This window comes from Cavia porcellus, unplaced genomic scaffold (genome assembly GCF_034190915.1).
Source record: "Cavia porcellus strain 051 isolate PalLab524CR breed Dunkin Hartley unplaced genomic scaffold, mCavPor4.1 scaffold_13, whole genome shotgun sequence".
Taxonomy (NCBI): domain Eukaryota; kingdom Metazoa; phylum Chordata; class Mammalia; order Rodentia; family Caviidae; genus Cavia; species Cavia porcellus.
Genome location: NW_026947496.1, coordinates 10,813,368 through 10,839,495, shown reverse-complemented (window position 1 = coordinate 10,839,495; position 26,128 = coordinate 10,813,368). Strand labels below are relative to the sequence as shown.

The window sequence follows — 26,128 nt, the reverse complement described above, 5'->3', positions numbered from 1 at the left end:
CCCAGGAATGGACCCTTCTTCCAGGTCTGCATGTCCTGTTCCTAAGTCTCTGAGGCTCCCAGGGAACTAACGTGGTGCTTCCGACCATGAGAACCTCCTTGCAGTGAGGGACACACAGGATGGACAGGACCTGCAGACACTGTGGTGCACAGCGCCCTGCACACCTCGCTCAAGGTCTGGTATCCAACAGGAAGTGGGTGCAGCCTGCACCATGGGAATTGGGAGCCCCTTGATCTTCCCCGTTTTTGCCCAAGGCAGCCACTCTGACTCACACAGGATGTGGAAACCAGGCCCGAGGGCCCTTGGTCCTCACACTGCATCTACTGAGAAAAGTATATCCAGGAAAGTCCCCCGCTCTTCCCAGGTGGACCTGTGGCAATGTCTCAGACCAAACCCAGGTGACCACGGATGCCGCGCTCAACTGCAAACCTTGTGTGTCACTGCCCTCCCCCACTCTTCCCTTTCCTGCAGGGCTGCGTCTGGCCCACAGTGCTCTGAGCTGTCACGTCCCCTCTGTCTAGGAGGGTCCCCTGTCTCTGCAGGTTCTCACGGGCTGCACCTGCCTGAGGCTGGCCTGTGACTGGACACAGCCATGCACTCTGGGGAGCCCCAGAGCGTGGTGGCTACTGCAGCTGAGTGTACCAGGTTGGGGTGCACAATGGTCCCCCGCTCTGTCATCAGGTGGTGCCTGCCGCCTTCACCATGGTTTCTCCCTCCCACCGCAAGTAAGGAGAGGAAGCAAGCACTCCTGCTTCTCGCCGGGCTTTTAACCTCTTGCTTTAACGTTCTCAGGCGCTTCTGGCTTGAAACAGTTACCGCTGTGTAACAGCTTCCCTGAGCTTTCCCTGTCAGGGCACTAATCTGGAGCCAAGAGACGGTGACCCCTGCCCCTGGCCACCTGCTGTTTTAGGGCCCTCCTCGCTGCAGAGCTAACCTGTCCACCATGATGGTGGCCACAGCAGTGCACTGGGACAGGCTGGAGCTCAGCCCTGCTCCCTCTCTGTTCCTTAGACAGGAGTCAAGAGTTCCCTGGCTTAACTCGCTTCAGGGTCTGCACCTCCTGCCCTATTTCAAGGTCTAGGAAGGAAGGTGAGGTGGGATTACTCAGTCAATTACAAGCTACAATATAAACACAAAGTGCTATCACAGGCAGATTCATTTAGACATTAAAAAATAGAACCCCAAAATCACAGGGAAAGAATCCATCTCATCTTTACCACTTTACCCCTCACTTCCTCCCTGACATACAGCTTTTAGGTTGTTAGGTAAAGAACTTTCCCACCTCGAACTCCACTGTTCGGGTTTCAAACTGGGTCCTCACTGACACTGGGTACCAGCGTTAATCGCTGATGAACGGGACCCTCCTAAGGGAACGACGCTGGACACAATCACAGGCTGCATGAACCAAAACCCCAACTGCAAGTGTATCTGAAGGGGAGTTCTCACACGGTGACTCCCGGTACACGCTGAGAAAGACATCCAGATTAGACTTGTGCAGCACGTTTTCTACAAGGATTTTTTAAAAGGTACTCACAGATGCGCCTCCCATAATCCTGGGGAACATAACGGTAGAGCAGCCATCTGGACTCTGTCCGAAGGTAGTATAGGGTGTCTGAAACCAAGCCTTTTCATTAGCCCAGACCACATCGCAAAGAGGCAATATGGACGCTCCGAGTCCAATGGCCGGGCCATTTACTGCTACAATAATAGGCTTCTTAAACTGAATGAAAGTATTCACGAAGTTTCTAAAATGAAAAATAAATGGGAAATTACTCAAAACATTGTATATTTGAGCAGATGAAAAAAAAAAAAGACGATGGACCTCAGTGTACCAAGACACAGACTCTGGGAATCATAAACAGCTGGCGCCTAAGTCCCTCCCGGAAGCTGCAGCTGTGGATTTGGGGCGTCCCGCAGCCTGGACACTGCGCATGCGTGGCTCCCGCCCAGGTGGTGGGGACCGCAGCGGACCGCGCCTGAGCCCGCAGTTGGCACCTGCGCTTTCCTACCTGCGCGTCTCGCTCCTTAGCCCTCCCCTGCCCAACGCCCTGGCACTCTGGGCTTTGCGTGATCCATCCATAAAGGGAACATGCCAGGAGACCTCTGGCTGGGGCATGCTGGGGCGGCCTGGTCTTGAGGGAAGTACAGGGGACAGGGTCTGGCTTTGGTATAGTTATTTGTGGAAATGGGTATTTCTTGAGTGTGACTCGGTGACCTGGGGAGCACAGAGAAAGGTCATTGCAGGGTAAGACTGGCCAAGGTCAGTGAGCAGCAGAGGCCACGCCTGCCCTCCAGGGCGCCCACTACGTGCTGGTCCCCCTCTTCCCATAGTGGAAGCTCAGGGGGACCCACAAGGCCCGGCAGGCAGCCTGTGTGGGGTGGGGGAGGCAGGAGGCTGCTTCTCAAGGCAGGGCGCTCCCGTTCTGTGTGCTCAGAGGAGGTTCCTAGGACTGAGCACCGTGAGGAAAGGGCAAACACACCCCACAGACAGAGGTCCGTCCCTTCCAGACATTCCGAAGTTCTGCAGCAGAGCTGCAGGGTAAATAGTGCTTTTTGCTGGCAAGATTCTAAACCTGAGCCACTTGTGAGCGCTTGCAAAGAGCCAGCCAGGTGCTGTCCACACCACAGCAACCTGACCGCCAGGGCTCAGATCTCGAAAAGCCGTGACTCTGCACCCCAGACAATGCCATCACCCCCACCTTAGCAGGGCAGGACGTGCGCGCGGAGGCAGGATGGCCAGAAGGGGAGTGGGGGTCGGGTGGGGTGGGGTGTGGACAGAGGGGACAGCAGGGGGCAGAGTTCTGCCACCCCAAGGTTTTATCTTTGCAGCGAGGCTGAGCCCAACCACAGCCTGAGTTATAGGGAGGCTTTCCAGAGAACCCCAGGCACTAATACAGAGTCACGCTGGGTTTAATGAGACAAAGCACAGACGCCTCTGGGGCTCTGGAAACAGTCTGGAGGCCCAGCGAAGCCAGCCAGGGTGCGTGCCCCAATGACAGGGGTGCAGAGCCACCTCCTGAGCAGTTACTGAGGCCTTCTCAGAGGTGGAGCAGACGCTTCCCCAGTTTGTCTCCCAGGTGCTAGGAGTGGCTTCTCTTGAGGAACCTCCCGCAGAGCCCAATGCTGTGTGTGCACATGGAAAGAATGGTCAGAACCAGTGTAGCCACTTCATGCAATACCGTTCTCTTCCCACACTACGGCTAGAGAAATTTTACTTTTTGCTTGGATGATAACTTTGACTGGATCTGTGCCTCTTCCTGGGGGGCGGGCAAGATTTCACTAGCACCCCCAAGAGCGAAGGGCTCCCTGATCCTTCCAGGGGGAAGTGGCCTTTTGATGGGAAAGCGCTGACGTGGCAGAAGATGTGGCTCACATACAAAATCTTTTCATGTTTAACCTCCACCACCACCATCCCCACCACCACCTCCTCCACCATCCCCTGGAAATACTCTGCTGGGTGTTAACTCCTCAGGGCCACAAAAACTTCCCAGCGCAGTAAGTGAACTGCAAGTCCTGCCCTGGTACACAGGGAAGGAAGACTGGGCCATGGTTTTTGCTGGGTATATTTAAATCTAAACTCAAGAAAAACAGTGATGCTAACAGTGTTTCTATCACATGCTGAATATTGCACTACAATCTGCAAACTAGTTATCACCAAATTCTGATCACGGGAACTAGATGCCCTAGATAGCTGACAATCTCAGGCTTAGTCCAATCTTCCTCTTCCCCAGTTTTCTATTGGAACTTGTTATGATGAGGTCTTTTGCCTCAAAGTTCTAAGGAATTGGAGACAATACGCTGCTGAAACAAAAGAAATATACGTGGGGAAAAGCTTTTGCGTGTAAGTCCACCTGACCCATGTAAAAATTAATTTAAATGTAAATAAGCATGAGAAAGGTTACGTGAATCTGGTGTAACTAATTATTTTTCTGATCCTGCCAGAGAATATTTCGCAAAGTTCACACTGATAAAAATATAGTCATTTAAAGAAGAAACACAGGCTCTTGATGAGAACCAGCTCAGCTTCTGGGGAACAAGGGAATAGAGTGGGAGTGGGCAGCTGACAGGAGGAAACATTTGAAGTTACCCGAACGCTCAGAAAAGGAGGCCTCTGCTTAATCGGTCCTGATCTACCTTTTCTGTTTCACTAACCCTGATACCTCGAGCCTTGCACCCAAGAGACCTCCAAGGGGAGCTTGGGAGAGACAAAGAGCCCAACTGCACAGCACGGCTGTGTGACTGAGTGGAAAATACAGTTACCACCAGGGGCATGACGGTCTGTGTTTCAGAACATACCTTATGTCACACAATTTGTCCTGAACGGATGGCTAAGCAGTGAGAACGGCTACGGCTGGGTGCAAGGCTCTACCGTCAGAAAAGGATGCACCTTGACCTGCTTAACCAAGGCAGTTTAATGTCAAATCGATGAAGATGGTGCCACCTACTCCTACCAGACCACAAGTGCGACATTATTCAGGAGGCCAGAATACTTAGTAAGGCCAGATTAGAATTTCAAACTATTTCTGAAAAATAACTATCATTAAAAATGGTAGTGCTCAGCAACTTTAGGGAGTAATAGATACAAGTGTCAGATACAAGTGTTTACATATATTAACTTTGAAAGTGATCAATATGTTTCAAAAGGTCAAAGTAACTCTAAAAAGCCCGGGGATCCAGGATTCCTCTGCCTGACTTCGATCTTTCAAGGAGAGAGAGAGGCCTAGTCACACCTCAGACTCGTGACAGCAGAACTGAGCACACCAGTCCTTGTGTACCTCTACAGTTTAGGAGGGACCAGGGAGCCCAGTGCCACAAGGGCAGTGCTCAGAGCCTCAGCTGTTAAGAGCCCCAAAACTACCCAGCCACAAGTGCAACTCAGCAAGGGTCTGGGTCTTGGGAAAGATCCGACCCACTTCACTGACATTCTGCAAAGCTGCAGGTCTTTAATTTTTCATCCTCTATGAATTCAAAAGAGAAACATGAAAGATTCTCAGGAGTCATCAAGGATATGTGCTTTTAGAAAGGTGAGTGAGGATATACAGATCTTACTGGTTGGTGCCTGCTTTCATTCACTAGAAATAAAATTCGCCTCTGGAATACTAGACAGTTGTTTTTATACACAGTGACTAGCGGGACACTGAGGGGTATGCCACGGCAGTATTAGTGGCTGCAAGGAAGGTGTGCAAACTGTGAGGATCCTGGAGAATCCGACCACTGAGGGCGTGGAAGTGTGTCAAAGCCACGCTACTGCGTGCAAATACCAAGTTGCAAAGCAACACAGCACAGTTCCACTTACTTCCCAGAACTGTACACGAATCTGTACTGTCTGTGTATGGCAAATGCACATCTGGAAACGCTGCAATCGGAAGGCTGTCACCCACCACGGTGTGAGCAAGTTTCCATGTTCACACCTTGGGGACACTAGGGCGCAGCTGCTCTGGCTTGATTTAGCCACTCCACAGCATGCCCAAGTTCCAAAGCACAAAGTTGTGGCGGGAAGAATAAGCAATTTTGTGGGGGTGGGGTGATTTTTGGGACAGGGTCTCACTAAGTACGAAGTTCAGGATGGCCTTGAACTCGAGCTGACCTTCCTGCCTCAGTCTCCTGAGTGCTGAGATTAGAGATGTGTGCCACAATACCTGGTGTTCCCACAAGCAACTTTTAAATCATTTCAAAAGTAAATAAAAAAATTAAGACTAAAGGTCTATTTATTTTTTTGAGATGGGGTCTCCCTAGGTAGTTCAGGGTACCTCTGAACTCACTATGTAACCCAGGCTGGTAACTCCTAGCCATCCTCCTGCCTCAGTTTCTCAAGTGCTGGGATTGCAGTAGGTGTGCTACCATGCCTGGCAGAATAAAGTTCTCTAGCAACAGGTTGAAGAAGACAAAGGCGAATGGTGGAGTCCATGGGGTGGGGTGTAAGAGGAAAGGACTTTTATTTTTTACTCTCTGTCATCTTGTTTTCTGAATGACTGGCACTTAGGAGGAACCTGAGCACAAATGTGCCCTGATTGTGCTAGCAAGAAAACTCTCTCCACACGACCCCAGGGCACTGTCATCAAGACTGTCTTTGGCAGCTTATTTTGGAGTTAAGCAAATGGCCAGTTACTGTCGGGAAGAGAATGCACCTCTGCTTGAGGGTGGAGGGCAGAACTCGCTGGCTTGGAGCACACAGCGCTCCCAGCCTCCCTGTGCCCGAGTGGGTCTACTCGCCAGGCCTTGCGCACACACCCAAGGCTTCCAGCTGGCTCCGAAGCCGGTTCTCTGCCCAACGAGTGGTAATGTATGCCGGGCCCAAAGCAAAGACAGATGATCTAACTAACTTTGCCGCTAGTAGTGCTCAGAGAAAGATGACGTGCGGTTTCACCCTCCGGGCTTCTCTGGCATCCTCTCTGACCGGACGTGAAAACCAAACACCCGAGCCAACAAGCCGCACGCACGCTGCTGCATACCTGATCGCCTCGGCCATTTTAGTGCTTTCTCTTTTCCGGTCATCTGTGAGACGCCGTATGAAATAAATAAAGTCGAGACCGCAGCAGAAGACGCTGCCGACCGCGCTGAGCAGCACCAGCTTGCTGTCGTCGGCAGCGGCTGTGTTCAGAGCACTCTGGACTTCTTTCATGACCTGAAAGTCATCACAGGTTCAAGCGGTAAACAACATTCAGGATACAGGCTTGCACGAGCATTCCCCTGCGGGTGATCGGGATCTACAGAAAACGCTGCCCGGCCTGGTGGAGCCCGTGACGTCCTCTGCGGCCATCTTATACTGCCTTCGGGGTGCAGGGGATGGAGTATAAACATGGCTACATATGGAGTCGTACATGGAGTCTAATTAGAGACACAGGCATCAGAGTCTCCGTAAGGGTCAGTACTGCCCGTGTGATCTCAGCAGACACTACAAGTCACGCAACATCTCGCTAGGTATTTCTGCATTTTGGACAGCAGGTGGCACATTCAACCAGTTCAAAGGAAGGAGGGCAAGTTTTATTTGGGGGGTGGGGTGGGATGCGGGCACTGTTTTTTTCTTCCTTTTAAATTGGCCTACCACATTTGGGGTGTGAGCCTAAACGTTTGGGTACACAGGTGCACTAAAGTCAAGGATATCAGCAGGGAAGGTCACTGGGGAAGGGCCTATGATCAGCTCAAATGGCCCCTAAGAAACCTTCATAAATAACCAGCAAAGAGATCCTACAGTCTAAGATGTGCCCAGGCCCAGCCTTGCCCTGTTTGTTATGTGACCCTGGCCAGGCACGGACTCTCTGTGGTCTGGAGTCAACCCGCCCACGCTGCTCACAGGCAGAAAACAAGCTGGAGCGGGGAGCTCTGCTGCGGTGCAGGGCAGGCCCAGACATGCCTGCTCCCAGAGACCCTGCAGCACCGAGCCTGAGCGTCCCCAGCACGCGTCCCCTGGGCTTGGGAAGCGGCCTTCCGAGACTACTCGTGACACGTGCAGACCTCCCTGGTGGCTGCAATGAGGAAGAGGGGGTGTTGGGACCCAGCACCTGCTACTCTGGTCTGAACAAAGAACCCGTCAAAGCAGAGGAAGGCCATTGCGCGTGTGCACACACACGCATCGCGGGTGACTAGCGAGGCCCCGGGCTCCCCGGGACCCACGCTTTGCAAATGAAGAACTCCTGACCTGGAAGATGACAAGGACAGAGCCACGGGTCCCACCAGAGCCCACATCCAGGAGAGTGGAGTGCACATCGGCACACGTCGACTGCCTGTCACTGTAGCCGGAGGGCTAATGTCACCTCTGCTTCCTACCTTCCTCGGGGCCTCGAGCGGCCCAGAAGGGTTAGAGAGCACAAAGGCGGGCGCCAGCTCAGCAAAGCGGCCGGGAAAGTGGGCGCGGAGAAGCAGAAGCACAAATCGCCCAAGGAGAGTCTCTCACCTCTGGATTGAGTGAGTTATTCTCTGATGACTTTGTGGACAGCAAGATGTGGGTGAAGCCATCCTGCTTCCTGACGACAATATCTCTGTATCTGTAGGCACTCTCTGTTTGCCTCACACTGAAACGCAACCGCTTGTCAAAAGGCTGGTCTCTTCTGTCGTCAATAAATTTCCTTTTCCCGGCTGCCACTCCTGTAACAGATGTCTGTATGTTGGTGGTTCCATTGGCTGTGAGCGCGTCCATGAAGGGAGATGTACCTGCCGAGAGTGTGAAATCACAGTGGTCTGTGACATCCCACCACCAGGCCACTCCCCAGGCCACCTCGGAGTCAGCGCCAGGGGCGCACCACACACCCGGGACCGAAGAGCGGGGCGCCAGAAGGCGGAGAACCAGAACCTTCTGCAGTCTGCCTTGAAAGGCACTTGTCTACCTTCAGTGTCTGACAAGGAGATCACACTCTCACTGATCTGGCCTAAGAAACCAAGGTGGAGAGGCACTTACTGGGAGGAAGCTACAAAACCTGAGCGGTCAGAAGGATGAAACTAAGAGAGAACGTGTCTGCTGGGGCCTGACTGAGGTCTGAGAAGCTGAAGGGAAAATGGAAACCCAGGAAATACCAGCAGAGTGAAGCCCCTCTGCCAGAGTCCAGTTCTCTGTTGTGAATGGAAGAGAGCCCGGGCCACCTGCCTGTGCCTGCGGGCGTACAAGGTGGCCTGGGGCCGCCGCCTCCCTCAGCCACCGCGTGGAGAGCCCAGACAACCAGCGCTCCCTCTTCGCAGGGCTACCAAAGGCCCAGTTCTTTATCAGACGTGTTTGCATAGTTCAACAACTGCCCTCCTCTCCCACTAAAACGCTGTTATGAGCGAGCTCTTTGCCAATGACACAGGTGACCTCCTTTTTTATTTTGGGGGTCCTGGGAGGAACCTGCATGAGGGCTTGACCACTGAAACAAATTGCCACCCTCCAACATTGTCAGGATAATAAAAACCGGACTGGCATTACCAAGATACACCAGACTGAGAATTCAAGAATTAAGACAAATCTTCCTGCCTGTTGAAACTGTCTAAATATTAGCTAACGCGGTAATAAATGTACAGAGCTTCTGAATGGGGAAAAGAGGAAAGAAATATGTCAAAACTACTGCAGGCTTTCTTAATAAAATGGTAACGGTCAAGTTTTCTGAAGCAAACACGAATCAGAAATCTTTCAGAGTGAAAGAAAATAAACCCAAATCACCACAGAGCACCCACTGATGGACATTTTAGAGAAGCCAAGTATTTCCCGGGTACCACATCCTGGCCTTCAGTCAGCTGGCAGAGAAATGGCATTATCTCTTTTAGTGTTTGGAGTTAAAACAATACAATCTTTTAAGCATGCAAAGGACAGCAACACACAGATACATTGTACGAATCAAGGAGATCTGAGAGGAGAGATGCCGCCCCAGCTGCCTGGGACCCTGCCCGTCTCGGAGCTGCCTGGTTCCCCAACGCCCTCCCAGGGAGCCTGGATCTGCACACACAAATGCTGAGACGCCCCTTTCCTTTCTGCCCTGTCATAAAACATGAGAGGCAGTGCACAAGCCAGAGTGTGCAGCTTACGCCCAGCTTCCAGCTTGCTTCCGCTCGGAGCACAGCGCCTGGGAACTCACTCCCCATCAGGACAGTCTGATCTTCTCCAAGGCCATGCGGCAGCCTACTGTACGCATTTTCTAGAATTCACTTTCCCAACCACAACAGGCTAATGGTCAGAGATTTAGACTAGTACAAAGAACACAGCTATGCCTCATCCTGGCCCATCACGGCAATGCCAGTAACTCTGCAGGCTAGTTCTTTTTTTTTTTAAAGAGATGGTCTCACTGTGCAGTCCAGGCTGGCCTTGAGCTCGCTTTGTAGCCCAGACTGCTCTTGAACTCACAACAATCTTCCTGCTTCAGCCTCCTGAGTGCTGGGATTGCAGGAATGTGCCTAGCAAACAGATTTTTAGGGGTTTTATTTGGTCCTGGGGAATCGAACTCACGACTTTGCACTTGCCAGGCAAGCACTGGTGTGCTGAGCTCAATCCCCAGCCCCTACAGGTGAGTGCTTGAACCTGAAATACTTCAGCAGAAAGGATGAGCATCTGGTGATAAGCGTCACCTGTCAGGATGGTGCTAGGTCCTCAGCATCTTGGGAAAGGCCCTCCTTTGTCTTTTAACCGTCACCTTTCCTCCCACCAGACCCGCACCCTTCTATGTTTACAACACTCTGCAGCCTCTTCTCCCCAGCCCATCTCTGCTCCTCTCAGTGCCGTCTTTTCCTCACACTTGCCATCTCCTGCTCCTCATTCCTTTGCCCACTCTGTTCAGAACTCGAGTCAACCCTGAGACTGAGTCTCAAAATGTAGTTCAGGCTGGCCTTGAACTCAAGGTGATTTTCCTGTGTCTGCCTCCTGAGTGCTGGAATTAGAGGCCTGTGCCACCACGCCTGGCTTAGCTAGGTAACTAGAGGCGAGACTTGGGGACTGGATGACGCTGAGCCTCTGAGTGCAAGTGAGCAGGGGAGGGACGCCCTTAGGGGCTGAGGAGCCAGGAGCAGCAGGGCAGGGAGACTGTCTCATCCGGGGTGAGTGGGCATCCGAGTCAAACACTGCAGAGCTCAGGTGGGGCCGGGAAGACAGGTGGAGAGATGCAGGGCTGGTGCTGGGGCCAGGGCTGGACAGATAGATGGTGGCACTGTGGGAGGAGGCCCCTGTGTGAGCCCCTGGGACTCACGCTCAGGCCCAGGAGCAGCACAGTGGCAGCAAGGTGGGGCCACCATGGCAACGTGGTCACACACACAGGCCCAGGAGCAGCAGCTGCCGGAGGACAGGTACTCACAGGACGGAAATGGGAGGCCTTTAATAAACCGGCCAAGGGGTCTCCCCAGTGCTCTGGGAACAGAAGCTGGACAACAGGACAACGAATGGCACACATAGATGTTAAGGAAGAACCATAAACATCCATTCAGTGATGAGCTGGTGAAACGAGGCTGAACAGAACCCAGGACACGGCAGCACATGTGCTGAGGCGACGATGACACGGAGGACCTTTCCGAGTCAGGAGTAACTGAGGCCATGCGTCCCAGTGGCCCGGCTCCAAAGGGTTCCTGGCAGGGGACAGACAGCGGTGGCGGGCTGGTCGGGGGCTCTGTGCAGTCACTCTGCCAGGGTGCTGGGTCTTCAGTGCCTCTGCTGCTTTATCAAAGCACAAACAGACTGCGGCAACGCAGGGGTCGGGCTGGCACTCCTCATCTGCTGAGATCCTTTCCCAAGGGGCTAGTGTCGACCACGGGGGCCTTCTGGGGGTGGTCGAGGTCAGCAGAGCCCCGCAAATGGGATCAGCGCCTGTGTGAAAGGAGCCGCACAGAGAAAACTCGTCTCCTGCGGCCGAGAGCCAGGACGCGAGCCGAGCCAGCTCCACACCTGCCAGGCCCTGGCCTCGGACTTCCCTGCCTCCAGCACCCAGGGAAATCAACCCTCCGTGTTCAGCAGCTGCCTGGACAATGGTGTCTGGGGCAGCGGCCGCCCTAGGGACAAGGCGGGCTCACTCTGGGCCAGCCACTGCCAGCCAAAGCTTTCCTTTCTTTCCATGGCACTTTTTACTTCTCTGTTTAAAAGCCTCAGATTCTCTACTGAGCTCTCTGAGGCGTCTTCCTGGAGGTTTCTGTCTACGGAAGCAGATTTCCGTGCAGTGACCCCCACGTGACCACTCCTGTGAGCTTCAGAAAAAGCCCCGCACAGCCTTTGGGACTGCACTGCCTGCAGAGCTCTCCGTGGTTCTGCCCTCCGGGTTCATTTCTGCTCGGCCTCCCCAAGACTCCTGGGCTTGATCTTTGGCCTCCTGGACCACTGAAGTCCCTGCTGAAGCCTGACCCTCATCCTGCCAGTGCCTCAGTCACCCCGCCACCCCATGAGGCTCCTGGGACCCTCCGTCTCCCAGCTGACGTGACTTGGCACTGTTTTTGGGGAGAGAAGTGCTCATGGCAGGGCTGAGCCCCATGAGGCAGGGTCCCTGTTCACCTCGAGCTCACGATCCTGAATAGTTACTGAATAAATAAATGAGGCCTCTTCAGTCCAGATCCTGCAATTGAGAGACAAGAACTTAAAAGTGGCCCGTCAGACATCTCACAGCTTTGACACCGAGCCAGTCAGGACAAGCAGCTTAATACTTCACAGCACATTCAACCGCTAAGGGAAAACCAGAGGTGGACCCTGGTGTCCAGGAAGACACGGCTTCCTCTCAGACACTCATGAATGCAGTGTGCCTGCCTCTGGGGCCACCAGCTCCTGGGAAACAGTCGCCAAAGGGTGTCTGTCAACTGTGACAGTTCCTTGGTGGTGGGACTCAGAGACTAGCAGTGCTTTCCTGTGATTCGTCAGCCTAAGATTCAGGTAGGGAAGAAATCTGTTTTAGGTGTCTCTTCTAATAACTGGTTTTTGCTTAATGTGTTAAACAGCAAAAAAGACCTCCTCAGACACGAGTGATTAACCTGTTACACACCATAGCTTCACAAGCCTCTAAGGAAGAGACTCCTTCCAATCCTTAGCAAGAACAGTGCCTGGACTTCCTCACCTCCACTGACAAGCAGGAATCGGACTGAATACACGGAGTATCTGCAGCATCCAGACCCCAGACAGCAGGCAGCACTCCTGACACAGAGGAAGCGGGCAGCGAAGGGCATCCCTGGCACCCCCACTGTAGCAGAGGGGAACCCTGGCACAGTCTGTCAAAATGCTCAAGTAGGACATGGACAATCTGGGGACCCAGGAGGCTACCATATGTGGGGCAGAGTAAGGGCAGGGAGGGAGTTACACAGGGAAGATTCCAGGAGTGTCCAGAGATCTCCTTGAGCCCAGTGCAGACGTGCATAGGGCAAAGTCTACAAGTCTCAGCACGAACAGCTTTTGCGGAAAGAACAGTTACTACAGACCAAAAAACTAAGTAATTCCCAGAGTCCACACGGGGTGGGAGTGCTCAGCAGGCAGAGTGGAAAGGCCCCACTGATCATGTGGACATTCAGTGGAGACCTGGCAGGGGAACAAAGTCAGCAGCGAAAAGTAATTTACGTCTGGATAAAGGATATTTAGAATTACACTAACAGAGCTTAACAGTAAGCCTTGAAAGGATCAATCTGATATGCAAGCTACACTGCCCTGCCAGCACACATCTTGCACTTCAAAAAAGCAAGTAACAAAATCCAGAGTCCCAAACTGTTGGGACTGAATTGTGACCAACCTGAAATTAACTGATAGTCAGAAGAGCAGGAAGATCAGACTGACTGATAGCAAATCAGTTAACAGAGACCTAAAAACTGAGAGGTGATGAAATTAAGAGAAAAGGACATTTTCAAAACAGTTACAAGTAACCTCAGTGTGTACAGATCAAGGCTGGAGCAGAGACCTGAAGCCTGGTGGGGAGAACCAGGCGTGACAAGTCGATGGCACTCCGCTGCCCACCAGGTCACCTGCACCCGGGCAGGCAGCACGAGTCAATCACAGCCTCCAGCGCTCTCCCTGGAGAGGAGGGCGCACCCAAGTGCTGTCTCACTGGGGCAGGCAGCGAGGCCTGTCCAACCTGGGCTGGCACAGACACAGCTGAAATGTACCTGCCTCTGACTCTAGCTGGGTTTCCTTAACATTTGTTTTGTGTACGTACACACACACACACACACACACACACACACTCACTCACTCACTTTTTTTTTTTTTGGATTTCTGAGATAGGGTCTCACTATTTAAATCAGGCTGGCTTTCATGTAGCCCAGCCTGGCTTCAAATTCATGGCAGTCCTGCTTCGGCCTCCCTTGTGCAGACAGCTTTATTTTCCGTTCTAATGAAGAATCACATCTTCATGGTACTGAATCAAAATTAGACTTTTTAAAAAATCAGCTATCATTACCAAGTAAAGGTAGAGCGAAGTGACTATGCTGTACTTGCTGACACATCCAGGTGACAGAGCCCACAGGAGCAGGCGGCTCCCAGGGAATGAGCTCCGCGATGTGTGAGTGGCCAGCACAGGACCACATCATGAAAACATCTCTGCTTTCTGAGATTCGGTTCTCTTGTTTTTAGCCCTTGGAAAACAGGCGGGGGAAATCGCTGCTCGCTGTGAAACACGTTGCTGTGCAATGTTTATGTGCACAGGAGTTAGTAGTCACTGGCTGGACCACTGCCCGAAATACCACTTTAGTGCCTTTAGGCTTTTCCAGATTCCAAGACACACACAATTTCAGAAAAGCAATCCTTAAATACGCTCAGCTTAAAAAAAGAAAGAAAGAAAGAAAGGAAGAAAGAAAGAAAGAAAGAAAGAAAGAAAGAAAGAAAGAAAATAAAAGAGAAGAGGCACCACAGTTCCAAGGACATCAACAGCACGTGAGTGAAAGGTCAGGAAACAAGTAACAGAACGCATCCACAGCTCAGATGCTGCGGAACCGAAGGCCAGGAGCCTGAGGACACAGCAGCAGCCTTCACCCCAAACGCCGTCCGTGCCCACTGGAACGCCATGGAGGGAGCAGCAGGCAGACGGGCCACGGAGTTCACGTTTGTGTCACTTGCGTCTGTCTGTGTATGAAACATTTGCAGAAATAATGGATGAAAACCAGAAGGGTCCAGATCCAAACAGCTTAAAGATCAAATGGGGACACACTTCCCCCACCTGCAGGGCATCACACTCTGCCAACAACCTTCCAGGAAAAAAGCACGTTACTGGTAGAACAGATAAGACAGGAGAGAAAGCAGAATGGCCTCTTTCAAGTGCGTGAAGTACAAAGAAAAAAAGGTAAACCTATAAATACACATAAGGACAGCACAAATGTCCTCCAAAAACACAGGAGGCGGGCGAGCTGTAGCAGAGGGCTCCCTCAACCTGTGTGAAGCCCTCAGTGTAACCTTCAGTGTGCTCGGCCCCTCCCCAAAGAGGAGAAACAAAACCACTTCAGACGAAAGCCGAGTTACAAGTTCTTATTTAGGCAGGTGGGAAGGGCATGAGACAGAGGCTCGGATATATGAGTGTGAAGAAAACCAGACTAAACCGACTGCATATTAATAAGCATAATTATCTCTCCCCTACTTTCATATCAACCTGACAAAAACATGGAAAACTTTTTGTAAAACTACAAAAATATATATTTATCACATAAAATGACTACCACTGGGAAAAATATGAATTCTCAAGATTTAACGGATACAGAGAAACCAAAAAAGGAAAAGAAAAACAACCAAGAAAGGTTAAAAAGTGACACTGTTGGGCATGGTAGCCCGTATCCGTAATCCCAACACTCTGGAGGCTGAGACACGAGGGTCACTGTGACTTTGAGGCCAGCCTGGGCTCCAAAGTGAGTTCCAGGCCAGCCTGAACTGCAGAGTGAGACCTTATCTCAAGGGAAAAAAAAGTGACATTATGCAAGAACTACCTGTTAGCTTTTGGAGCTGGGGATTTAGCTCAGCATCTAAGTGCCTCCCCAGCAAGCACTAGGTGAGTTGGATCCCTGATACCAAACAAACAAAAATGAACAACAACAAAAAAGAGCTACCTGTTAGTTTTCTAGTCCTGTAACATGTGAGCAAACGAGGGGGGAAGGATTGCTCAGCTCACAGTTATGAGAGTTTCAGTCCATGGCTAACTGACCCACTACTCTGGGTACCACATCATGGCCCAGAGGAAAAAGAAAGGATGGGAACAGCTTCCCATAATTCTCTGAGAACAAGCCCTTAGTTACCTGGGATTTCTTAGTAGGCCACACTTCTTAAAGCTTTACCAGCTCTTAAAGATGTCAAGTTGTGGTCCAAGACTTTAACATATGAGCCTTTGAGGGATACACAAGATCTCACCTACAGCAACTTCTTAAAACCAATTCTGGACCAGGCAGTTAAGGAACAGTGACTGTAACATACAGCTTCAGAGCAAATGAATGAAATCGACTCAATTCAATTTGCAAACCTGACTGGTGTCAGAACTTGACAAAGATGACTCAGAACATAATCACATAGCAATTTTGCTTATTAATCATGGCATTACCATCATATCCTACTTATAGCTGACAGTTTATGCCAAAGGACATTTTAAGAAATTGTGATGTATCTTTGCAAGGTTAAGAATCACAAGGATACACTGAACAGTAACTCTCTACATTCAAGGAGTGTCTCAGTTACATTTTACTCATTGCTGAGACAAAATACATGATGCCTAAAGTTGGGAAAGGAAAGGTTTATTTCTCACAGTTTTTGGAGGTTTCAGTCCATACTCAGTTGGCTCCAAGACAGGGTGGCATGGTGGGGCTACAGTTCACGGCAGCTGCAAACAGCAAGGCAGAAACCGGCAAGAGAGCCAGACACACCTTCTTCCTGCCATTACACTGTATGCTGGCTCCACCCCTAGGTGGGGGTAGCACTGACACCATCAATTTAAGCACTAGACAATGAACCAAACACAAATGAAGAATGCAAAGGCCTGAGGCTTGGGGGCCACCAACATAAACCATGACAAAGAGGTTATAAGAAACTGCATTAAAAATTCACCTGTAATACTAAAATTTGGAATAAATTGAACCTTCAAGAAATAAACAATAAATGGAGAACACTAAATTTTACTAAGGAACAAGAAAAAAAAATAAAAGGAAGAAAATATAGTGTTTCTAGAACCAGCAAGTAAAGTTAGTTGTTATTTTGAATTTTAATTCTGATGCACTTACAAATAAAATCCTTAGTTGGGATTTAGCAGGAAGACAAGCTCAAAAAAACTTACTGAAAGGAGGAGTGAGTGTACCAAACCTCCCTTACTAGTCACACAGATCTTCATGAGGAGCCCAGGTTCCAGTGCAAGTGCAAAAGGAAAACAAGGCAGTACCTGAGTAGGGAACGCTCCTGGGTAAGAAGACGTGTATTACAACCAGGTGGGCCAGCATGGGCTGTGCAATATGCAGGAATGAAAATCTACAAAGGCGGCATGCTTTTAGAAAAGTCTCCAGTAAGGAGTGTGCACGGTTTTATCTCTAGATGGAAAAGAAAAAAAGTTGAAAGGAAAGAAAAAGCAAGTACCTACAAATTGAAACAGTTAGTGGATGAAAGGCTGTTTTTAAAACTTAAAAGCATTAATATGAACTGATTTGAATGCAAAGAAAAAAAAACCCTAAAATACACACATATACAAAGGAAATGGCTAAATGATGCTCTCTAATTTACAAATTATGTAGCTGTTATTTAAGATTAAGAAACAGACACACATTACAGGGCTATCACACGACACGCTACAGACAGAATTAATTTAAGTAATTTAATTTACAGCCATACTCTGAATAATGAAACAAAACACCAACACATGAAAAACATGAAAACGATTATTTCTATCAATTAGAAAAGCAGACAGCAGTCTGGGTGGCAAAGGCACCACTTGTGAACTGACCAATTCTAGCAGGCATCCACAATGACACATCCAGCACCTCTGCACCCCAAAGGCAAACTATACAAGGACTTACATTTGCACACAATAGGTGCTCAGCTTTAGTTTTGAAATGAAAAGTTACAAAGAGATCAAAATTTAGGTTTAAGGCAATGGCTAAATTATGTTGTATATATGTAACCATTTATGTAGCTGTTATTTAAGATTAAAAAACAGACCAAGACACATGTCACAGGGCTACCGCTTACATGACAGAATTAATTTAAGCAATTTAATTTGCAGCCAAGCTCTGATGTCCAGGCTTGTATTCATCCACTGCCCACTTCTGAAATCAGACAACCACGGCTGGATGGACAGCTGTCTACTGTTCCCATGTGAGTTTATTACACTGTGAAGTATGAAAATGCTGGTAACAGCACTTTCTTGCAGTGAGGAGTAGTTCTGGTACTCCTGGAATGTTATGACACTACACATGTAGCAGTGATGTAGCTAGGAAACCACCTGGACGAACACTGCCGCACTCAAAATCCGGGTGGGAGTTTTTTCACCAGGCAAAGACTGGCTGGTGTTCTCCAAGTTTAAAACTTTCATCAAGGAGCGCACTAGCTCAGCGTGTATGGGTCTCAGCTACAAAGAGTTCAAAGACTGCTTTTGACCATTTCAGATACCCACGGTCATTGTTTAAAGTTAAGGAACAAGGAGTACGGCACCTACAGCGTGAATAACCTTCCTTTAATATTTCACAATACTGCCATCTCACCTACTGATCACACATTCTCACCATCTGATCTTACCAACTTTACTCAGATTACACAACCTGCAAACTGAATTCGTTAAGGGAATGTTTTTGAACACAGCAGTAAACGTAAGCTTTCAGCATTCCTATCCTTTCTGCCCACAATGTTTTACCAGTCAATACAATGCCTTTCTGCTCCAGCTCTAGCAGGTACGCTGGGGCTTGAGGCTGTGAAATGCTCTTTACTCTAGTGTGGCTCGAAAAGACTTTTAACACGTGAAGAAACTGTGGTGTTCTACTCTGGCCTGTCTTTTCATGTGGCACTTTGCGGCACCAGGAAAAAGCCCAGGGCCCATGTGTGCCAGGCGAGTGCTCTACACAGAGCTGCACCTTGAGCCCTAGGGACCAAGCTTGAGTGTCATGTGTGGCCCCAAGGTCTTTTCCCCCAAAGCCTTGCAGCTGTTACTGTGTGACTCTGCACAGTGTGGGGTTTTTGGGACTGGGTCATACCACAGAGTGGAACTGAGCATCTGCTTTCTTTCTACTGCTCAGTATTGGTGTTTTGCTTTGGCTTCATTCAAGAAAGAATTTATCCACAACCACATTTTAGACCTGGCCTTCAGAAAATAAAGCCATCTAAGTAAGGGCTTCAAGATGCCACAGAAGCCAACTGGCAATGACAGAACAGGGATGGAGGTGGGCGTTTGCCACTCTTGAGACGTCAGCATTGCATTCAGAGGGCATTTGTCCTGCAAGGGTCCCATCTCCTAGAGAAGCTTGTCAGTGCCCACAGGGGATTTACCTAAATCCCTGTGCAAAACACACAGATGCCGCCCACAGACGGCACAGGGAAGGAACTTAGCAGCTCCCACAAGTGCAGAGACACAGCGCCACATCTGTGTCTGACACCAGCGAGTGGCGCTCTGCTCTGCCCACTGTCTCCCTGTTACACTTTAGATCTGATGTTTCCCCCCAAATCTCCTGAGTTTAGAAGGTGACTGGGGCACCGTACATGTCCATGGGTTGGTTTGTGGCTGATTTGTCAGGAGGTAGCTCATTTGGGACATGGCCTGGGAGGCAGCATTATTACCCCTGGGTCCTCCCACGCCCTTCCCTGGTGCCATGGTTTGGATGGCTTCCTCTCCTATTGTAAACCCAAATACGGAGTTCGCTCATCCAAGTACTGTAATCCATTTTCTAGTTTTCCTCACAATCCAAAAGGTTGTATTTGTAATCCCATTGAGACAGCACTGGAATCCTAGCAAGACAATTCCAATCTACCACCACCAATGCAACCCACAGCAAGAGTAAAGACACCAAGATATATTCTAAGCTAGGGGCAGCCAAGGGGTACTAAGTCAAGTTCTCATGAAGACATGCAGTCAAAGGCCTGGATCCTAGGCCTCTCCCAGCAATTATTATCTTGTCAAGAAACGGATGGCTCAGGGCTGGAGTGACAGTGAGGACGGCGGGAATTACCTGAGTAATTTAAGCTGGCTGGCCAGGTGCAAGAATGGCATCTCTGTAATTTGTAGACATAAAGATATGCAGAAGGATCAATCTACATGATCCAATTATGGTAGCAGTGGAATTGTTTTTTTTTGGGGGGGGGGCTATCACCTCAGTTTCTGGTATGCAAACTCTTGTGCCCTGGGGAGTCACAGCTTCTTATCTTGAGGCTGCACCCAGTTGACATTCCCAGAGCTATTTGCTCTAACATCTCCAGTGCTCAATCCTGTACTGTGGAGAACATGATGTGAGGAAACAGGACTGTCAGATGGCTACAGATTTTGCATATTAGCCCCTCGGCTAGCCTTATATGCAATGCTCAGAGCCAATTGAAGAGAGAAGGAAATACCCTAGCCAGCCTTTTACATATCAGTATAAGGAAATGAGTCTCCAAGTAAATCAAAGTCACAGTAATTGTTCTGGATTCAAAGGGAGTCACTGGAGCTGTCTCCCACACTCTCCCATGCTCTTCCACTATGCGGTTCCTGCCCTGCAGCCAGCTGCCAACTGTGGGCGGCACCCTGAGCCATGCAGACCTCTCCTCTTCTAGGCAGACTTTGTCCCAGCAACTGGAAAGAGATGAATACACCTCTACTGTTTTCGATGGTCCTCCTGGCTCTCTGGACATCCCCAGTCTGTCCATCACAGCCAGCCAGTCACTCTCGAACCTTTATCTCTATTCACAGACCTGTCTTCAAAGAAGCCTCCACTGTGACAGTCCTCCCCAGGAGACCCGCACTTTACAATGGCGACGGCACCCCCAATGCAGTTCCGCTGTGCCTGGATGGAGCACAGGAACTCCTGCCAAGTCACAGGCCACTATCACATCTTTCCTGAACATCAGTTACGGGGAGCATCCTGCCTGCACACATTTGTAGAAAAGCAGTGTGTAAGAGAAATACGAGTGGCTTAAGAACTGGCTGTCACTTGCTGCCTCTTCACTCTGAGTGCACACAAAGCTTGCCGCAGGTGGCCCCTTCAAGGTCACTCCCAGGAGGACGGCTCTCTGGCCCCTGGGTGGATGTGCCTGTAGGCCCACCTCGGCGCCAGTGCTGACTGCATTCAGCAGCACGCCTGAAGGCTGCCCTTGGAAGTACTGTATTTTTCTATATTCTACTAGGAAAACCTAGGAAATAGCCACTGAGTGAATTGTTTCATCAAACGTAACCTAACCAAGCTGAAATGCTGATGGTCTCCAATTGAAGATGGCTTAACTTCCAATTTTTCAACTTTATGAAGTTATAAAAGGAACGTGAAGTCAGTGGACACTGTACTTCAAATCTGGATTGGGGTGTTTTCCGGGGTCAGCAGGATGTGGCTTCCAACTCTCAATGGCACCCGCCTGGGGTCCTCTAGATCCCACGGCCATAATACTCTTCCCAGAGCTTCTGTTAAAGTGTTTTCCGGCCAAAGCAAGAACTGAAACATGAAACATCTTTTTCAGGTCTCTCTTCTCGTACCACTGAAGTCATCTCATGACCAGGGAAATAATGTGCTGGGTCCCTGGTTCCAGCTGTGCACAGTGCCCCAGCTTTCCAAGAAGGCCCAGGCTGCTGAGCTGGGGAGAGGGGGCCCTGAACTTGGTGCTGTGTGATTCTTGGCACAGTGTCAGCGTGGGGAAGAACGCACCACAGGTAACTCTTTTACGTGGTGGTGCTGATGGTGGAGGAGGAGGAATAGGAGTACTGTGGATGGAACTGAAGGCCTGCACACTGAGCTACATACATCCCAAGCACCTTTTCTATTTTGAGAGAAAAAGTCACTAAGTTTAAAACTTGTTAAGTTTCCAAACCGCACAGGCTGCACACTCAAATTTGTGATTCTCCTGCCTCAGCCTCTCAGAGTGCTGGGGCTGCAGGTGTGCACCATGGTGTCCGGCTAATAACTCACTCTTCAAAGAGCAGGAGGAAACTTTAAGGAAGGAAGATGTGCAAAAGTCATTTCAGTCCAGGAAGCACCCAAATGATTCCTTAAAAAGTAATCCAGGAATGCTAAAAATAGATGTAAGCAACTGAGTGGAAGGAAAATTGTGAAATGAAGATGTTAAAAACCCGAGGATACACAGGCTTAGGGAGAACTTTGGAAATCAATAGGAAGACCATAAACGGTGGTTTCTTCAATTAAAATCATTCACTTTAATAGCTAACCTTTTAGGGAGAACCAATCTAAAAATATTAGGTACAAAAAGCAGTACAGAGACTTAAACAGAAAAATACTACTTTGAGACAAAAAGGAGCATCAACTGATAAGACTGTAACTTTAAATCAACTTCAGAGTTGATTATTGTTATGGCTTGTGTTTAAGTGCCCCTCCCCCAGCCTCACGCAGTCATGGAGGTGGCCGTCTCTCCCACTTGTGGTTGGTTCACTGTCCAGCACTGGGATGATGAAGTGCTGCACCCACCCGGAGGCGGAGCCTACATACTATATAAGTGAGGGAAGGAGGCCTGCTTCCCCCTTTTGCTCTTGTTGCTCGTGGCTGCCAAGAATGGCCCCCTCAGCCATGCCGCCCTGCCAGCTGAGTAGGGACTGAAACCTCCACAAACTATAAGCTAAATAAACTTTTCCTTTCCTCATTTTGGGCATCAAGTATGTTGTCTCAGCAACGAGTGAAAAGTAACCAAGACAATGATCATCTCCTCACCCTAAATAAAACCAGCCCGAGTAAGCCAAGGGACACCTCACCATGCTGGGCTCCATGTGCTGAGTGCGACCCTCTGTACCTGCAGAGGGCTCCTTACCCTGACCCCAGCAGGCTCCCAGCAGAGCAGCTGGCAAAGCACATGAGGGCCACACCCAGGGTCCCCAGGTGCTGCAGCAGACACTGGCCCACCCACGTGACACGGACTACTCAAACCTCAGAGCGCAGCAGGGAGCCGTGATGAGTGGTGACACCAACAGGATCACTTGGTTTTTCTCATCAGAAGTGGCAGCCACAGGAACAAGCTCACACTGCCACATCACCCCATGATGTGGGGACAGCTCAGTGGGTGTTCCTTGAATGCCTAGTGTTTATAATGTCCTTCATGAAAGTAAAAATGTTCATATTCTGAGCAAGCACTTTTCTGTGGAATTAACTACCTATTCATGTTAACTCTTTCCAATGCTTTTTTCTTACTCTTTACTAATGTAAAAGGGGAAATCCTGGTGATTGATCTGGTGGTTTCTCTGGTAGAGACACAGCATCCTCAGACCTGTCAGCCCTGATGGGCAGAACCAGGACCCTCTGCAGTGAGGCCTCTGGGGCTCCTGAGCTGACGAAGGGAGATGGGTGCCACACTTTCTGTCCTGCTCGGCCACACGCTCCACTGATACATGAGAAGTGAACTCACAGAGGTAAGTGACAGGCAAGATTACTACCGACAGCAAGGAAGGGCTTCGTGAAGTCCCGCAGCCCAGGTAGCACCGGCTAAGACCGGGAGCTGGCGCTTTACACAGAGCAAGTGCTCCACAGGTCGCGGCTGTATGTAGCTTGTAAGAAACAGCACATGGCACGTGAGGTTCTGTGTCGCTCAGCAAGGACATTCGTGTTCTCTGAGGTTTGCCACGAGAAGGCCAGGACAGAAAACAGGCTGGAGTCAGACTCACAGGAGTTAAATACCACGTCAGCCGGCCAGAACTGAATGCTGGGGGCAAGGAATAAAGACTGAAGGGGTAGGCAGCTCGCCCACCTGCTAGAACAACTAAAAGGTAGGCCCAGGAAGGAGGAATGCAAAAAACCTCCCAGGAGCCAGAAAATGTGGTTTGAGCTTTAAACAGTAAAATAAAAATCCAGGGACGATGTGACTCCCAGCACATGCATCAAAGCAGCTTACACATTATGGACCCAATCCAGAGCCTTCGTGCAACTTCTGGTATCAACTGGCAGGAGGGGGAATAGGATCGAGTTCTCACAGTGGGCAGGAAGTCACTGCTGGGCCCCCAGCAGGCGTCTGGTTACCTGGGCAGATGAGGCACGCTTGCCATGGATGGCTTCCTCCCCAGCACCCCAGGTGTCTATGGCAATGTTTCCTCCCTGTGTTCAAACACACAAGGTCTCAAGAGCTCTTCCTCCCTCTCCATCCTGAGGCTTAGCTGTGCTATCTAGCGGCAGGGGCTGTGTGCAGGATTGACTGCTGTTACTTAGGAACAGCTCACACGAGTGTGATTATTTAGGGTAAAACGTCACACACATATCTGACTTTAAAAACTGACAAACGTGATTAATAAACTGCTCTGCCACTCACTTGTCCCAGTCATGCTGCATGGGGCTGCTGAGGACATCGGGTGTGACACAGAGGCCCCACTCCCTGCGGTGCAGCTGGTACTGGCCTGTCTGTGGACTCTGCCCTGCGGATAACGGCAGTCCGGCGGGCTGTGTGCACGCACAGGAATCTCAAAGATTCCAAGCAAAATATTAGCAAACAGCATCTAGAACACTTAGAAACCCTGGTACAAGACACACAAAACTACTTCAAGCGACAGCACACACACACACAGGACACATTCCTGTCCGCTCCTGCAGATCTTTTCCCAAGCTGCCGAGTGAACGCCAGCCCTGCCTTCCTCCCTCGTCCCCCTCCGGGTCCTTGTACACCGGTCACACATCTGTCCCGCGACCGGCTGGCTTCACACCCACCAGGCAGCACATTGATAATGTCCTCCTCCTTAAGGCCGAGTGACAGCCTACTGCATGGCTAGATCGCGTGTTGGTGCGATCTGTTCGTCAGATGAGATGGCTCTGGTGATTTATGCGGCTAACACTGGCCTGAGAGCTCTTCAGCACCTACCTGCAACGAGTCCCAGTGCTGGGTCAGATGGGTGGTCTATGTTTAATTTTTGAAGTTACTTTTCACAGTTTCCTCAATAACCTGAGAATGGGTAATCATCTACCTCCCGAAACCAATGGTGGCCGGCGGTGACTTCCGCTTCCTCCCCGAGTGACTTCACTTGGGGCGAGGAGGGCAGGCAGAGGGAAGCTGCAGGATCCCTTCAGTGTGGGAAGGGCTTCGGCAAACGCAGATAAAGGGCACAGGAATCTGCAGCTGACCTTGAGGCTAAGCCGGAAGTCTTACAAAAAGTTACCAGTTTGTCTTGATGGGCAGGAACTGCTCTCTCCTAGCCAGGCCTGCTCCCCCAAGGAAGTCCTGGGCTCTCCACACTTGCGTGTCTGGTTTTGAGAGTACGTCTTGCTCTTAAAGACACTGAAGAGTTTGCTGTATGACTTTTTTTTTAGTTTTTTGAGACATGGTTTAACTGTGTGGCTCAGGCTGGCCTCAAACTCATGGCAACCTTCCTTTCTCAGCTTCCCAAGTAATGGATTACAGGTGTGAGCCACCACCCAGGTGGTTAGTAAATGCCTTTTGACAGAAGAAAAATAAAACAAACTTGAAGATTTCTGCCCTTACAGAACAAAGCACCCTAACCGGCAGTATCGCCTACTGACTAGGCAAGTTCAGGGTACAGCCAGAGAGGACCCAGTGTCCTAGCCCATGTGTTAAGGGCTTACAGGATACAGGTCAGTTCTCTGAAGATTATCACGTGTCAAGAACCTCCTGTCAGTTTTAATCTGCATTCTGAGTTACCCTGCACTCTTCAGAGAGTACTAATCCCTACGTGGATTTGGGCTCCTAAATCTAGAAGAGCAGCAGGGACCTTCATAGCTCAGAGGAAATCTAAGCGCCCATCTCTACTTAGTTCTTCAAAACGCAGAAGCAGTAAAGAGTTGCAGAGCTATCAGTTATAACAACATTTCAGAACCATAGTTAAGAACACTGACCAAGTGAAAATCCTTAAAAGGCACCAGTATCCTTCCAAAAAGGTTAATGGAAAACTTTATTCAAGTGAGACTGGTCTTAAATTACAGATGCAAATAATGAATTTTGTTTTTACTTCTGACAAACTAAAATAATTAGAAATTACGAGGCAATAAAAACCTTAGCATTCTAACTAAGCATGTCATGATAAGTTCCTAAAGAAAATTCAACACGACAGGCAATGCTTTAAATTTAGTTTGTTCTAGTCCCTTATCATTCCTACTCTGCATTTAGGTCCAACACTGGAGAGAAACAACTGCAGGATGTGTTATGAGAAAGGAACAGGAAATCATCAAATTCACCTTCCCCTTTATAGTGGAGAATAAAAAAGGATAAATGAGAAAAACAAAGACAAATCATCTACAATACTTTCGTTTCCTGTAAAAATGATTTCATTTGACATGGAACTGAATTCTTTTGATACTTTTCTTCACAATGTTTATCGTGAGTTCTTCAACCAGCTTTTACAGCTTTTGCTTTTTAGTAAGGTAACTAATCAATAACTAATTCCCTATTTTATTACCTGCTGCAAAGCCACTAACTAAATCCTACATATTAAAGGCAGACAGTATCTTGGTTATACATATAGTAGCTATAATCAGCTCAGAGCCTATCTTTATTGTGCCTGGGAATCTAGGGAATGACACGGTCAGGGCTAATTCTCCACTTCTACCACAAGGACGCCTCACAGGAGATAAAATCACAAACACCTCCACTGAAGCATAAGATTACCCAAGTAAGGCCAGTTGAAGGTGTCAGCTGGCAGCCCCAGTGATGCTAATT

General features: G+C 49.5%; 1 protein-coding gene across 8 annotated transcripts in view; it reads right to left on the bottom strand.

Moving 5' to 3' along the window:
* Cdyl (chromodomain Y like) overlaps window positions 1–26,128 on the bottom strand; it is a 201,804-nt gene that overhangs the window by 6,847 nt on the left and 168,829 nt on the right. For 6 of the 8 annotated variants that reach the window (XM_063259815.1, XM_063259817.1, XM_063259816.1 and 3 more), the window contains 3 exons: window positions 7,895–8,151; window positions 6,453–6,625; window positions 1,535–1,745 (listed from right to left, as the gene is read on the bottom strand). In XM_063259815.1, the coding sequence (XP_063115885.1) occupies window positions 1,535–1,745; window positions 6,453–6,625; window positions 7,895–8,151 (641 nt within the window). Of the gene's footprint in view, window positions 1–1,534; window positions 1,746–6,452; window positions 6,626–7,894; window positions 8,152–24,319; window positions 24,339–26,128 lie in introns of those variants that run through there. The other 2 variants (XM_063259820.1, XM_013151474.3) reach the window with 2 other exon arrangements.